The sequence below is a fragment of the Mesoplodon bidens genome (genome assembly GCF_964165515.1).
Source record: "Mesoplodon bidens genome assembly, chromosome: 10".
Classification (NCBI taxonomy): Eukaryota; Metazoa; Chordata; class Mammalia; order Artiodactyla; family Ziphiidae; genus Mesoplodon; species Mesoplodon bidens.
The window spans coordinates 63,483,102-63,498,988 of NC_138172.1; the positions used below are offsets into that span (position 1 = coordinate 63,483,102).

The 15,887-nt window shown below is 37.7% G+C and overlaps 1 protein-coding gene across 1 annotated transcript in view; it reads left to right on the top strand.

Moving 5' to 3' along the window:
* Positions 1-15,641, top strand: part of BMP5 (bone morphogenetic protein 5) — a gene marked incomplete at its 3' end in the record, with an annotated part of 117,475 nt that extends 101,834 nt beyond the window's left edge. Inside the window, exons 5-7 of the mRNA XM_081247130.1 lie at positions 9,795-9,871; positions 11,192-11,302; positions 15,492-15,641. Coding sequence (XP_081103256.1) covers positions 9,795-9,871; positions 11,192-11,302; positions 15,492-15,641 — 338 coding nt within the window. The remainder of the gene's footprint in view (positions 1-9,794; positions 9,872-11,191; positions 11,303-15,491) is intronic.
* Between the last annotated feature and the right edge of the window lie 246 nt (positions 15,642-15,887).

Consider the following 15,887-nt stretch of genomic DNA (forward strand, 5'->3'; position numbering starts at 1 on the left):
GCCTACGTATTATTAGAGCTCATAATGACTCTGGCAGAGGCGTTCCAGCAACTGAAATCATCCGAATCCTTCTCCCTATTGGTGAACTCTATTTATCTTCCCTTCCTGACCACAAGTTACAAATGTGCTTCTATAACTAGAGATGAATAAAACACATGGCACAGAAATCACGTAACTTTTCACCAGTTTCCTAACACCATTTAGAGTACAAAATTATTCTAATATAGACCAATATTTTCTTTTTAAAAAGTGTGTCATTGGCACCCATTTCTGTGAAATATGCAGTAGATGGTTTTGGAACATGTTCGTATTTTGATAATAAGAAGAAAGAAAGTAGCTGGTTTGTGTGTATGAGACTTAACCTTTCAATAGTTAGTAATCAAGCAGACAGGAAAAAGTCTCATAGGATTTGGCCCGAAAGACAGGGGGTTAATATAAACATAAAATTTGATACTTAGGAGACTTGAAATGCCAGGGAAATTTTAAAATTATCCAAATATAAATAGTAAATGCTGTAATACTACTAGGCTTTTACAATAAAATACTGTGTGAAGACCCCATAACTAAGAACGGGGCCAGGAGGAGGAAGGGAGAGAGTCGTATTAGAAGTTTGCTTGGTTGCATTTTTTTTTTTTTCAAAGCATATCCTCAAATGTTAAAAGTCTCCAACAGTGCAGGAGAACCAAGGTCATTCTTGCTGCCTTTAACTCATTCCTTTCTTCTTTCTTCTTTGTGGAGAGCCTAGAACAGGGTCTAACACAAAATAGCAACTTCACAAACACACGCTGAAGACCTTAACGTGTTGTCTGTATGGGAAAACCTAAGTTCCTTTTTCAGCTGCCTATGCACAGAATTACTGCTCCCAGATTTTCTGCAGAAACTCTCCCTCTTTGTTCCTCTTCAGGTTTTTGGCGAGAAACTTGAGCAGACACTTTGTGAAAGACGTTGCTTGTTTCACGATGAACCAGCACAGTTGATTTTCATTTGAACTTGTGTTTGGGGGAAAGAAAATGTAGACAATAGCTAAATGTTAAGGGAGCCACCCTTTAAGATGGAAAGACACCAAGTTGATAAGATTTTAAAGAACCTACCAAAAGCAAGATGCTGTTTTAAGCACTATATCAGTGCTGAAAAAAATTGAACATTAAGAGTTTACAGGGCACATGGCAAGTCCTGGTTCACTGCAGAACTGCTTGAAAAGGTGCTTATTGCAAGCTTGGTACTAGGGATCTTTGAAGGTGAATCCAATCATTGGTGCCCTGCCTGGAACCATGTTGATTTCTTAAGATAAGTCTTTCAAAGAGGCATTAAAATGGGGACACTCTGGGGCTTCCCTGGTGGTCCAGTGGTTAAGACTCTGTGCTTCCACTGCAGGGGCAAGGGTTCGATCCCTGGTTGTGAGACTAGGATCCCTCATGCTGCGTGCATGATGCGGCCAATAAACAAACAAACAAACAAATAAATAAAATGGCGACATTCTGCAATTCCCAACTCTTTGACAGGCACTATCTCTTGCCTAATAGATACAGTGTAAAATCATGTCTCTTGGACAAAAAATATTAAAACCAGAAGGAACAATTAATTGGGATTATTTGTTTAGACAGTTTTATATTATATAATTAATATACATTTTCATTATTTAAAAATAATCAAATCTTCAATAAAGCTAAAGTTCTCCTCTGATCACCTACACCTAATTCTTTTGAGATAGGTTATACTGATACACTGATATCAACATGATACATGTACTTCCAAATCTTTTCCTCCGTATATACATCACTTTTGGAGAATATATTTTGTTATGTGTTATATGTGTGTGTGTGTATATATACATATATATATACACACACACACATATTCTTTTTCAGATTCTTTTCCACTATAGGTTATAACAAGATATTGAATATAGTTACCTGTGCTATACAGTACATCCTTATTGTTTATCTATTTTATATATAGTAGTGTGTATATTTTAATCTCAAACTCCTAATTTATCTCTCCTCCCGTCATCCTCTTTGGTAACTGTAAGTTTGTTTTCTACATCTGTGAGTCTATTTTCGTTTTGTACATAAATTGTATCATTTTTATTAGATTCCACATATAAATGATATCACATAATATTTGTCTTTCTCTATCTGACTTACTTCATTTAGTATGATAATCTGAAGGTCCATCCATACTGCTGCAAATGGCATTATTTTGTTTTTATGGCTGAGTAGTATTCCATTGTATATATTTACCACATCTTTTTTACCCATTCATCTGTCAATGGACATTTAGGTTGCTTCCATGTCTTGGCTATTGTAAACTGTGCTGCTATGAACATAGGGGTGCATGTATTTTGTCAAATTACTTTTCTCTGGATATATGCTGAGGAGTGGGATTGCTGGATCATATGGTAGTTCTATTTTCAGATTTTTAAGGACCCTCCATACTGTTCTCCATAGTGGCTGCACCAATTTACATTCCCACCAACAGTGCAGGAGGATTCCTATTTTTACATACATTTTTTTTTTTTTTTGTGGTACACAGGTCTCTCACTGTTATGGCCTCTCCCGTTGCAGAGCACAGGCTCTGGACGCTCAGGCTCTGCAGCCATGGCTCAAGGGCCCAACCGCTCCGCGGCATGTGGGATCTTCCCGGACCGGGGCACGAACCCGTGTCCCCTGCATTGGCAGGTGGACTCTCAACCACTGCACCACCAGGGAAGCCCCTTTACATACTTCTTAAGAGCAGTTTTAGGTTCACAAGAAGATTGAGAGGAAGGTACAGAGATTTCCCATGTACTCCCTACCCCCACACATGCATACTTCCCCTATTATCAACATCACTCACCAGGATGGTGAGTTTCTTTCCAAAGATGAACCTACACTGACACATTGCAATCACCCAAAGTCTATAGTTTACCTTAGGGTTCACTCTTACCGTCATATAGTTGGTCTTATGTGTTTTTAAACAACATATTTTAACCATCTTCAAAATGGTGACTTCATTTTTTTAAACTGTTACAATATATTCAATAATGCTTGTATCAGAGTTTATTTAATCACATCACTCTTAAAAAGAAATTTTGGTTGTTTTTAAATTGGAGCTTTCAAAATCAATGCTGCAGTGAAAATCCTGCAAAGCTGCATATGTGAGAATGGTTTTAATCTACAAGGTTTTTCCAGTAATTAACACTAAAAGCTGGTATCTGTGCCCTGAATATGCAAAATTTCGAAAATCCCTTCTCAGACGACAATTGTTTTGGTTCCTAGATCTAGTTTGATAGATTTTTTCATCTATCTATCCATCTGTACATTTATCTATCTATCATTCTGTCATTTAACCCTATCCACTACTTCCTTATTGTATAATCTTGGAGACACGTCACGTCTCTCTGTGTCTGTTTCTTCATCTGTGAAGTGGGAATGCTAATAATACCTGCCTCATAAGGTAAAATTACATGAATTGTGAGGATTAAATGAGTTATTTAATATGTGTAAAGAACAGAGAACAGCGGTACGTACTCATTCAGGTTTTGGCATTATCATTATTATTTGTCAAATTAAGGTTTGGTTTTTCAGAACTGGTACCTAAAGAGTTCAGACTTTTACATCAGAGAAGACTAGAAATCCTCTTTCTCTAATCAGTACCCATACCCCTGGTCACTTGTCAAATTTCTATCTAGAGAGAATTCTAGAGAGATAATTTATCCGGGCATGGTTCATTGTAAAATATTTATTCAGTGTTAAATAAGCAGCCACAATGTGACAAGCACAGTATTAACTATATGCTCATGAAAGATGGGTAGCATAAGAATTTTGCTTCTTAAAAAGCACTCCCACAGACAATGGGAAAGACATGACCGCTAGTACTAATCGGGAGATAATTCCACTAGAGTAGGTACAAGGTAGTGTGGGAGAAGTAAGGATAGAGTGCGACTCATATGAGAAAGAATAGACATTTTCCAGAAATGGAGGGGTGGGTGAAGCTATTTCAGACTTATGTGCACAGTTATAGAACCACGTACCAGTGTCCAACTGCCGGGTGTGCAGGTATTCTTTTACGAGAGCAGCATGATGTCAGCTAGAAAGTCATGCAGGGACCAAGTCATAAAGCGTAGGTGTGTGATGGTCAGGAACTATGATGCTTCTGTGCAGGCAGTTGGAAAAAAAGGAGTGTCACAATCAGAAACACATTTTAAAAAGTTCAATTTGGCATCAAAATGATGGATGGGATGCCAAGGGGTAAAACTGAATGTCAAAATATGATTAAAAGTCTAGTCCCATACCCCAAGCAGTGAAGATTATAGATTGGAGAGAGAGGAAGTAGAAACCAAAATATCTGGAATGGAGCCAACAGCACTCCGGAAATGGGCATGTCAAGGGTAAGTGGAAGGTGTAGGAAAAAGATGCAGCTATGAGCCCCAATGATTAGATGAAGCACAGGACTTGACACTGCCATGGAAACCAGGGTAAGAAAGAAATGTCAAGGATGGAGCCCCTAGTGGGAACATCAGCACTTTATTATAGACAAAGGAGAAAAAGGAATTCCATGAACTAGGCAAAAGACTTAAGTCAGAGAGAAAGGAAGAGACAGGGGTGAAGGGTTTTCCTAGGACCAAATTCCCAGAGAGGATGTTGGGGGAGTGTGAGGTGACCAAGAGTGCAAAGGGCTTCTGCTAGGATAACTAGGCTAGAGGTGGGTTAGTTAAAGGGGGTTGGGGATGGATTTAATGCAGGGTAGGAGGGAAAAAGAAAGAAAATCGAGAAATGTACTCAATTTTCTGTCTTGGGTCACTAGATGACTGGTGAACCTGGTAACCAAGTAGAAGGAATGGAAGGAGTATTAGGTCAGAAACAAAAATAGTGAGTTGGAGGCCTCTGGGAAACTTTCACACATAGATGTCTGGTTGGCATTTGGAGACTCACATTTGTGGATGGGTTTTTATGTCAATGAGCTCTAAGGTAAGAATGTTTGTTGCATCATCCACAGAGAGGCTTTGCTAAGCAGAGTTAAGCAAACACACTAGACAGTTATTATGTTGTGGTGTCTGTTCTGTGTCACACATTCATACATAGACAAACACAATTATCCCTACATAAATAAATAACAGTAATTCCTAATGGGTCACACATAAATTTGGGTGAGTCATTCACTGGATGTGGGAGATGGAGATTAAGCGAGGGTAGCAGTGGCATTTGAAATCCCTCATCTTTGGGGGTGGGGATTGCTATTTATTTGGGGTTTATCATGAATTTCTCTACTCCCAAGGCCATATCAAAATTTACATTATTGAACAGTCTATGGTAGCACCATTCCTGCTATTTTACCTCTGATACCTTCATTCATTTATCATTTTCATTTTCTATGAATTAATGAACATCCTGAAGCTGTGGATGCTGACGTCCCTCCATTATCTCCCTCTAGGAATTAAGTAAGAGAATGTTGACCTCTCCTCCTTTGCTTTGAAACACAGTATCTCATCATATTTGGCTTAAGCTGTTGATATATTTAAATGTCAAATTCTATTTTGGATTTTTTTCTTCTCTTTTACAGATTCACCTACATTTTATTCCTTAAAGACACTAATGCTAGATTTTAAAGAAAAAAGAAACCCATACTGGTATATGGAGTTTTTTGGACTTATTTCTTTTGTGCCCTTCATAGCTAGGTTAGCATGTGTTTCTTTATTTGGTTGTTTCTTCAGAGACTACTGGACAGACCATTGAAGCCCGAACCCTATGTAGATCTCAGGATTTTTTTTTTTCTTGTTTTTTTTTTCTTTTGTTGTTGTTGTTTTGTTTTTTGCGGTATGTGGGCCTCTCACTGCTGTGGCCTCTCCCGTTGCGGGGCACAGGCTCCGGATGTGCAGGCTCAGCAGCCATGGCTCACGGGCCTAGCCGCTCCACGGCATGTGGGATCTTCCTGGACCGGGGCACAAACGCGTGTCCCCTGCATCGGCAGGCGAATTCTCAACTACTGTGCCACCAGGGAAACCCTCAGGATTTTTTTAAATCATGTATTTAATTTTTTTCTATGACAAAGTAATCAAAAATTAAGAAAAATCGAACTAAAACAAAGATTAAATTTGCATTATTGGGGGATGAGGGGGAACTGGATGAAGGCAATCAAAAAGTACAAGCTCCCATTTATAAGATAAATAAGTCCTAGGGATGTAATGTACAGCATGATGTATATGATTAACACTGCTGTACATTACATACGAAAGTTGTTAGGCGAGTAAATCCTAAGCGTTCTCATCACAAGGAAAACAATTTTCTATTTCTTTGATTTTGTATCTGTGTGAGATGATGGCTGCTCACTAAACTTACTGTGATCATCATTTCATGATGTATGTGAGTCAAACCATTATGCTGTACACCTTAAAGTTGTATGGTGCTGTATGTCAATTACGTCTCAATAAAACTGGAAGAAAAAAATATAGCTTGTAAAAATATAAATGAATTTGCATTGTTTCCAGAAATTGATCATAAACAAATTGGCATAAAGTATTTAACAATATTTTCAATATTTTGGAACTGGTTTCCCAATATTATTACCATTCAGAGGGAAACATGTGTCTGCGATACCTGCCTTGTGGTTGAGGAATGCTAGCATGATTTTCTAGTATTGGCTGTAGCTCCAGAATGTTTAGTAGTTTCTGGTGTGACTCTTCATTTCTACGCAGGCTTGTCAACAGCAGCATCATGTCCATCTCATTTTCATATTTGAAGGGCTGCCAATCACTATTTTTTAAAGATATAAATCTAATTTCTTTGCCTTTCCTCCCACAGGTTATTCTGCCAACCATTTAGTAAACCTAACTGCAGACTTTGCTGGTTTGGGTACAACATTTACTCAGTATCCATTCATTTTTATTTCTGACAGACTAAGCATATGGTCCTAATGCTCTATGAAATCAGACTCTTGGAACGAGATTCTGTTATAAATTTATTGCTCGTTACCTTTATGTGATGTTACATTATATACATCACTGAGCCTGCATGAAAAGCTGCATAGATGGAACAGATCTATTTTGACTTTTGAGTTTGACTTTCTTTCTTTTTTTATAAACATGGAATTCAAATAACCTTACACATAGTTTATGGCTTTTCAGATATATTTGAACGTGTTATTAGCTATAAGGTCTTTATTCACATTCCATGCCTTTCATTAAGACAAGGATAAATGAATAAATATTCCCATGATTGTCTGATGCAGGGTTCGGCAAAGTAAGGCCTAAGAGTCAAATCCAGCCATCACCTGTTTTTGTACCGCCCAATTGCTAACAATGTTTTTTACATTTTTAGATGTGTGGAAAATGCTCGAAATAGAATAATACTTTGTTTCACTCAGAAATTATATGAAATTGAAATTTTAGGATCCATAAGCAAAATTTTATTGGAATATAGCCATATCCATCCATTCATATACTATCTATGGCTGCTTTCATGCTACTGGGGCGGAGTTGAGTCACTGAGAGGGGGGACCTTGTAGCCTGAAATATATACTATCTGTCCTTTTCGAGAAAACGTTTGCTGGTCCCTGGTCTAATGCATGGCTGACTTTAGTATTAAAAAAATTCTAAATATCAAGAAGTTTATGCAGTCAAACTAATACCAGAATTAGTTATTCCTTTTCCCTAAAAATGATGCAGGGTTCACATTTCATGGTATTATATTTATTATTACAGTACCCTTGTTTATTACCTGGACAAACTTAACTCCTTTTGCTATTTCAATTAACAGAAAAGTTTACCCAAAGAAGAAGAATACTAAGTTTCAAATAAATTCCCTTTTCTCCATTTTCTGTCATTATCTATATATTTAATTTGTTTTAATGAAGGTAACTGCACACAGGAATAACTCTGATCTAGAAGTAAAAGAGTCCCTGTGTTCAAATTTAATCATCATCTTGTTTTCTAGACTCACATTAAATAAATAATTAGTTGAAGTCACTGTGAAAGGCAGACGACAGGGCCCGTTAAGACAGGCCCCTTGGATCTTTGATGTGTCTACATTTTCTTAGAGGTTGAGGATAATTAGACTGGAAGGTGACACCTTAAGACAGGCTGCTCTTCATAGTGAACTGCTACACTGATTTACCAGAGACAACTGTCAGAGTGAAAGTAGCATTTATTCCTAGATGAAAACATTAACTGTCTTCTTTGAAAATAAATTATTTTGTGGCTCCCATCACCCTAAATTTTTTCCTCTTTCATTTTTTTATGTTAGGAATAATTAAAGTGTGTTAGCTTTTTGAATATTATTTATATAAATTATGAATAAACCCCAGAGACAATAATATAGAGAGATTTTCTGTGGTGTTCTGTGTTTCTGCAGTGTTTTACTTTATTCCAGATGTGATTGGGGATTCTCTATTCTTAATTCCTTTAATCAGTTATCAAAGGTTATGGGTTTTTCAGATTATATTCCAAAATAAGTCCTGGAAATCATGTATTTTCTTTGCTACAAGTCATTTCTGGAATATTCTGAGGAATTCATTCTTCGATTCCTCAAATATTTACTGAGTACTTACTGTGTGCCAGTCCCTGTTCCTGAGATTTGAGGTATATCAGAGCACCAAATGGGACCAAACAAGATTTTTACCCTTGGGGAGATGACATTCTAGAGGGAGGAAACAGGCAAGAACCAAAGTACATGATAAATAAGTAAATGGCGTAGCATATTAAGAGATGATCAGCAAAATGGATAAAAAAAAATCAGAGCAAGGATGGAGAGAAATAATGGAGTGGGAGTTGGGATCTGAAATAGGGTAGTCAGTGAAGGCCTTGTTGACAAGATGACGCTTAAGCAAAGAACTGAAGAAGCTCTGAGACTTTGATAAGTAGATATCCAGGGGAAGAGCATTGCAGGGAAGGGGGGTGGGATGAGAGTGAAGACCCTAAGGTGGGAGAAAGCAGACCTGTGCTCAAAACAACAAGGAAACGTCATGGCCTGATATGGGAACCGAGGTGGAACATTTTGCTGGAGCATGACATAATTGAGCTGACTCTTGGCTGCTTTGATATGGGGGTGGGTTGGGGCAGGGCAGAGCAGGAGGAATAGCAGGGAGGATGTGGCAGTAATTCAGGAGAGAGATGGCGCTGGTTTGGACCAGAACCCATCATGAAGGTGGTGAGGGTGGGTGAATTTTGGATGTATTTGAAGGTGAAATGTGTAAGGATTTCCTGACAGATTGGATGTGGAGTGAGAAATAAAACGAGTATGTGTTGACTCCAGTTTTTGTGTTTGTTTGTTTTGCCTGAGAAGTTGCTATCAGTCCTCTATAGGTAGAACTAGTTTGGGGGTGAGGGGGGAGGCAGTCAGAAGCTCCACTTTGGGTATCCTGAGTTTGAGATATTTATTAAGATAAAATCAACTCTGTAGCATCCCAGTTGGTCGTCTCCCAGTGTCTGTCTCATGGAAGAATAAAAAAAGTGTTGTTTGAATATTTAATATACATGAATATAGTAAGCACCACTGTAGTTTGAGTGAATTAATGAAAGAGCATTCATTGAGTGCCAGTTATCAGGCTGTTCACCATCACAACACAAAGGATACAACCTGATCCTCATTAGAACTTCTCAAGGTACATGGTGTTGTCTGCATTTTACAGAAGAAAACATTCAAGGCTAGTGACTTGCTTGAAGTTCATGTGGCTAGTAAGTGGCTTTCACTTTGAGATTCAAACTCATGTTTCACAACTTTAAATACAGCCTCCTTTTGATTTTATCAGTGAACTCCCAAAAGAAATATTAGTAAACCTGATAGACTGCCGTTTGTTGAAAATCTGATTTTTATCTTCAGACTATAACACAAGTGAACAAAAACAAGCCTGTAAGAAGCATGAACTCTATGTGAGTTTCCGGGATCTGGGATGGCAGGTAAGAATGGTCAACCAACTTGGTTGCTTCTTTTTTGCTTTATTATCAATCCTGAATTACTCAGAATCTTTGTCAGTAATTTTTCCTATACAGTAACCAATTATTTTTGACGTGACTATTTAGTATACGGATTATCCACATCATTTTTATTTCTCCATTATCCTTTCACCATTGAAACATAACAGAGTTTATGGTTAAAAAAAAAAAACAATTATGCTGAAGAAGAAATGCACGCTTAGAGAGTGAAAAAAAATCCTGTTGTTTAAATATCCCCAAATTTTCTTTTTAATACCCATTTTTCAGATTAACTCAAGCAATTTCCATTTGCCTCCTATGGTCCCAAATTATTGGTATAAGAAATAGAATCCTTGACTATGTCTCTGTCATAAGGTAGATCTACAGAAAAAAATGTTTTTCTTGTACTTAAAAATCTTATTGCTTTCTTTTACATCTGCTTCATGAACAGGGTGAGAAGGAGGATTTAACCAAAATAATTTTTAATGGCTCTGTGTTGAAATAGTTTAAATTGGATTGCTTAGATTACATTATTCCATTACATTGGATCCTCAGAATATGAGCTATTATATTGAGAAATAATATTAACAAGTAAGCATTTTCAAATTTATGGTAAACCTTCTACATGAATTGTTCAATAATTTTACATCTGTGACAAGTTTTACATCTCTGGAAAAAAAATCAGGGCCACCATTATAAGTGCCAACTTTTTAGCTTCCTAAAATTTTTCACGTACAGTGCTCAGGAATTTTCTCCAATTCATTTCTTTTAAAGAGGCTATAAAGTTAACACATGAATGGAAAGAAAAATAGGACAAGGCAGAAATCTTACAGCTTTAGGAGCTTGTCAAGCTTCTAAAGCAAGAATGAGTTAGTAAGAAGTAATGAGAATGATCTCAATTAAGTTTATTCTTCTTTTCCTTTCTGGTTCACTTGAACTTTCCAGAGTTCATCATTTCCTGTTTAAACAATATTTAGAATGCTATTTCATGATTAAGCCTTTATTCATGAATACATGGGTTAATACAGGCTATGAATATCTTACATAGTGACCTCTTGGGAGAAATTACAGAGGACAATTTCTTGTGAAAATATTTATACTTTTGTTGTAAACTTTAACTTAACCATAAATTAAGGGCTTGGGGGAGGCTGTCCTATTACAGTAATTGTTGGACCAAGAAGAGAAACCAATCCATATTTCATTATATTATATTATATTAATTATATTTGAGTATTCTTTAAGAATTGTTTTTCTGTGTTTTTATTTTGGTGATATTATTTCTTCTTCTCTTCTTGTGCATTTTAGGACTGGATTATAGCACCAGAAGGATATGCTGCATTTTATTGTGATGGAGAATGTTCTTTTCCACTTAATGCCCATATGAATGCCACCAACCATGCCATAGTTCAGACTCTGGTATGCTTTCTTTTTGCAGGATGGAAAGTGGTTTATGATGTAAACTTCTTATAAAGTTATTTCAAAGGAAAGCATCCATTTATAGTTAGAAATGCATTTTCTTCTCTTCTCAAATTCCTAAAGTAACAATTGTGCCAAAGTAACAATTGTGGATATAGTCAGGAAATTCAGGCTGGCCTAAAGAATAATTCTGATTCCAGAATGGGGAAGGATTCAGCGAGGAAAATTGGAATAATCACATAAAGTGGTCATTGTGCACTGATTAATTCACTAGACAATATGACTAACCACACAGGTTCTGTGTCTAACCTAACAATTCATTAGCAGTCATTGCAAAAGCATTGAATGACAGTTGTACTGAATTTCATCTGAGGGTTTTTTCTCTCATCATTTAAGAATGTTCTATAACATACTTTGGTATTATGGAAGCTCTTCAATGTATTATAGAGTATAAGTAGAAGACTGGTTTCTATTTTTTGATACTTTTTTTCTTTATAATCTTTAAGGTGGAAATTAGCCTTCCTTTTGTCCCTTCCACACTTAGGAATGCAACAGTGACTTAATCTCTAATAATCTAGGCTTATTTTTGTGAAAAAGGTAATGAAATGTTTATTTCATCATCTCTAAATGGTCGTACTGTATCTAATGAGCTCATGAAAACCCTTGAGAATCTGACGTGCCTGCCTTACGGTGTGTGACTTGATATGTGGGGTGAGGGGAGGTCAGCCTCTGGAAGACTAGGGAGAGGCTTCTAGAAGATGCATAGCATACGTGATGTAATCCCACATCAAAGTTTGTGTTCATAGGAACATTTCAACTAAAAGTTATTAGGACAGAAGGAAGGGAGCACATTATTTTTTTTTAAATTTTTAAATTTTTTTTGGTATGTGGGCCTCTCCCATTGCGGAGCACAGGCTCCGGACGCTCAGGCTCAGTGGCCATGGCTCAAGGGCCCAGCCGCTCCGTGACATGTGGGATCTTCCCGGACTGAGGCACGAACTGGTGTCTCTTGCATCGGCAGGCGGACTCTCAACCACTGCACCACCAGGGAAGCCCCAAGAACACATTATTTTAGAATCAAGACAATGATGGGATGGAAGTGGAGTTACTTGGTGGATGGTAGTAGGAGAGCAGGAGCTATTAGAAGAACATCTGTCTTTGTGGCTGAGGCTTGTTTATGACCAACAGAAAGAGTAACTATTAGAATTTGTGAGGAGTTAACTCTTCAGAAGGTTACCTTTTTTCACAATTAATTTACAATTTAAAGCTGATGGAAATAACACCCCAGTTTCCTTATGAATAAAGAACTGTATATATACATTGACAGATTAAATCATTTGACTTGATGCTTTGCTGGCATCTTTCTGACCTCAGAGGTACTACAAGATAGCTAGACACAAAAGTTACATATCTATGGCAAGTAAAGCATAGATATTGTCAAAACCTTGGATTAGAGAAGAAATAGAGAGATAAAACATATCTATATCTATATCTATATATTTTTTCTGGTACGCGGGCCTCTCACCGCCGTGGCCTCTCCCGTTGCGGAGCACAGGCTCCGTACGCGCAGGCTCAGCGGCCATGGCTCACGGGCCCAGCCACTCCACGGCATGTGGTATCCTCCCGGACAGGGGCACGAACCCGTATCCCCTGCATCAGCAGGCAGACTCTCAACCACTGCGCCACCAGGGAAGCCCACAAATATATATTTTTAAGGTAGTCATTTATAAATATTCTTTTTCCCCCCAAGTTTGAAGATATGCATTTATTTCAGAATTCAATCACATAAAATTATCAGGTTGCTTTTTAATAATGAATGGAAAACATTTGCTCATGTTTATCCTTCCCCAATACCGATTTTTCCACCCTAGATTCCTCTGATATATCATACCCAGAAAACCCATATGTCTAGGGAGAAACTCTTATTTCCTGCTTGATAACAAAATTTATATTGATTTAAAGAAAACCTTAGTTTGCTATGGCTCTTATTTCACTGTCTAAAGTGAAGAACCAGAGTCTAAATTCCAGCCCGCAGGTTCACACATGCTTGCTTTGATGTTGCCAATACCATAGGAATATTCTTCTTTTTATTGATTCTTGACCAATAAGGTTGCCATATGCAAAATATAGAGTAAATTCCTGGGGGTATTTTAAATGCTCGTATTCCTTCATCTTTGTTATCTATAAATATAAGCACTTCTTGATATAGGATATCATTACTGGGGGATGAGGAGCAGGTGTGTGGTACAAGGAAGGGTATATTGTATTCAAACTTCCTCCGGGAAAAGAATGTCTGTGGAGTCCAGCCTTCTATTCTTCTGTATGAGAATTCACATTCTGAAATGTGAGTCATCTGAAAACCAATCGCAGAGAGAGGAACGCTGCTGTCTCACACCTGAAAGGAAGAGGGCTGGTCACTGTCTTTCTGTCCAGTCACAGCAGAACAGCCACTATTAGCCTATAGAGAAATGCCACTTAATTTCCCAGCAGTTAAGCTCTTTGTACTGTCAATGACTTAGAGAGCTTTCTGTGTTTCCTTAGATATGCATCCAAGTTCCCTTAGACTATACAATGCTTAAGTATCGAAAAAACTCTTTGTCAAATACCCCCCGTCTGTCTCTTTTTTCTTTTTTTAAAAAATATATAATTATATACTGTCAGCTCTTAGGACTGTAGTCTAGAAGGCAGAGTCTAAAAACAAACATTTTTTAAAACACTGACACAGACTTGGAACAGGACCCCAGTCTGTATCACTGTCCTGGGATGTGGAGCATAAAGTCATCCCAGAACTTTAAGGGATGTGGGAAGTTTGGTGGTTCCCCCCCCCCGGCATTGTACACTCTCTTTGTTTGTCCTATGAAGGACATGAAACAAGAAGACAGACGTGTTTGTTGTTAAAGGAGAGCAGGTTTGTGACAAATAAGTTTGAGAAATGACTGAAGAACAATCCCATTTTTTCAGAGTGATGCCTTGGTGAGGTGGTCCTTGAAGCAGGGGGTTATCCATCACAAATGTGAGAGTTGAGGATGATAAAACCGAGGAGGGCTGCAGGCTGCATCTGAAATTGGGAGAAACCATCCAGCTTGCAGTTTTGTGAGGTCTTAGGAAATTTCACATCCGTGTCCGATCACCTCATTTTTTCTGCTGTGTCTGTCCATAGGCAGGGCTCCTATAGCAGTTCAGCCAGGAGGTTGTGCAGCCAAGATTCTAAGAGCTGTATTTTCTCTTTGTAGATCCCTAAGGACTCTGCAGTGGGACTTCCCATAAACTCCTCTGGAGGAAGGGCCGGGGGCAGCAGGGGTGGGTGGGAATTGGGGTACAGTGTTCTGGCTCCTTCCTTGATTACTGAACATCAGAGGCAAACCTGCCAGTCTGATCAAAGTGAGAACAAACCCTTTACTTAATCATTTCACTGTCCATGTACAGCTGCCTTTTCAGGCTTTAGTGGGGAAGATGGATATTTAATTTTTAAAATATCTAGGCTCCTTGCCTCTGCTTTAGCTTAGCCTGCTTTTTGGCACTTGTCTAGGGGAGAAAGCAAGTCAAAGTATGTTACACTCTGGCCAATCTGATAAAAAATTATGGGGAGAATAGTTGAAATCATTGCTTTAAAGCAAGTATTGGATTTTACCTGGAGTTTATTTTGCTGTGATTTGTATGCTTCCTTTATCATGGAAAATGAAGAGTTGGCACAGCTTTTAATTTTATTGTCAAGAAAGTTATTGATTTATTGTTTAGTTATCCTTTCGAAAGTAATTCTTAGATTCACATCTTTCTACAGTGCAGTGGTATGGCTTCATTGATTTTGTACTTAGAACTTCTGTATTTCTCATGAAGTAAATAGAAGTGGTCACTTTAACCAAAAGCAACCCAGTGCTTGTTGTCATGTTCTTTGCCCCAGGAAAATTTCCACTGAATATTCCATAGAGAGAGTTTTCCTTCCTTGGTAGAATATTTTTTAAAGCACCAACATGTAATTAGAACTGGTGGGTCAAGTCTAGGTGTTAATACCTAAGAATACACCCTTCACTACCAGCCCTACCCCACCCTGCCATGGAACATAAACAGAAGAAAGGGAGGTAGCTTAAGGGGGTGCTGATACTCAGTGATAAAACAAGAATATTACTTTCAAGCTGCAGACAAAATGTCTATCTTAATTCTTAAAGAACAAAATGTTTCTCCCCCCCAGGTTCATCTGATGTTTCCTGACCATGTACCAAAGCCTTGCTGCGCGCCAACCAAATTAAACGCCATCTCTGTGTTGTACTTTGATGACAGCTCCAATGTCATTTTGAAAAAATACAGAAATATGGTAGTGCGTTCTTGTGGTTGCCACTAATTTTAGATAATAATGGTAATAAGAAAAAGATCTGTATTAAGGTTTATGACTACAATAAAAATTATCCTTTCAGATAAAAGGGGAATTTCATAAAATTGGCCTGGCTCATTTCATCTCTCTAACCTATGTACAATATCATGTATATAGTCACTTTTATTTATTTAAAGGTATATATTCTCCTTTGTGGATGCCTTTTCAATAAAATGTATTTTATAGGTCACTGCATTATGCAATAGATCGCCCAGT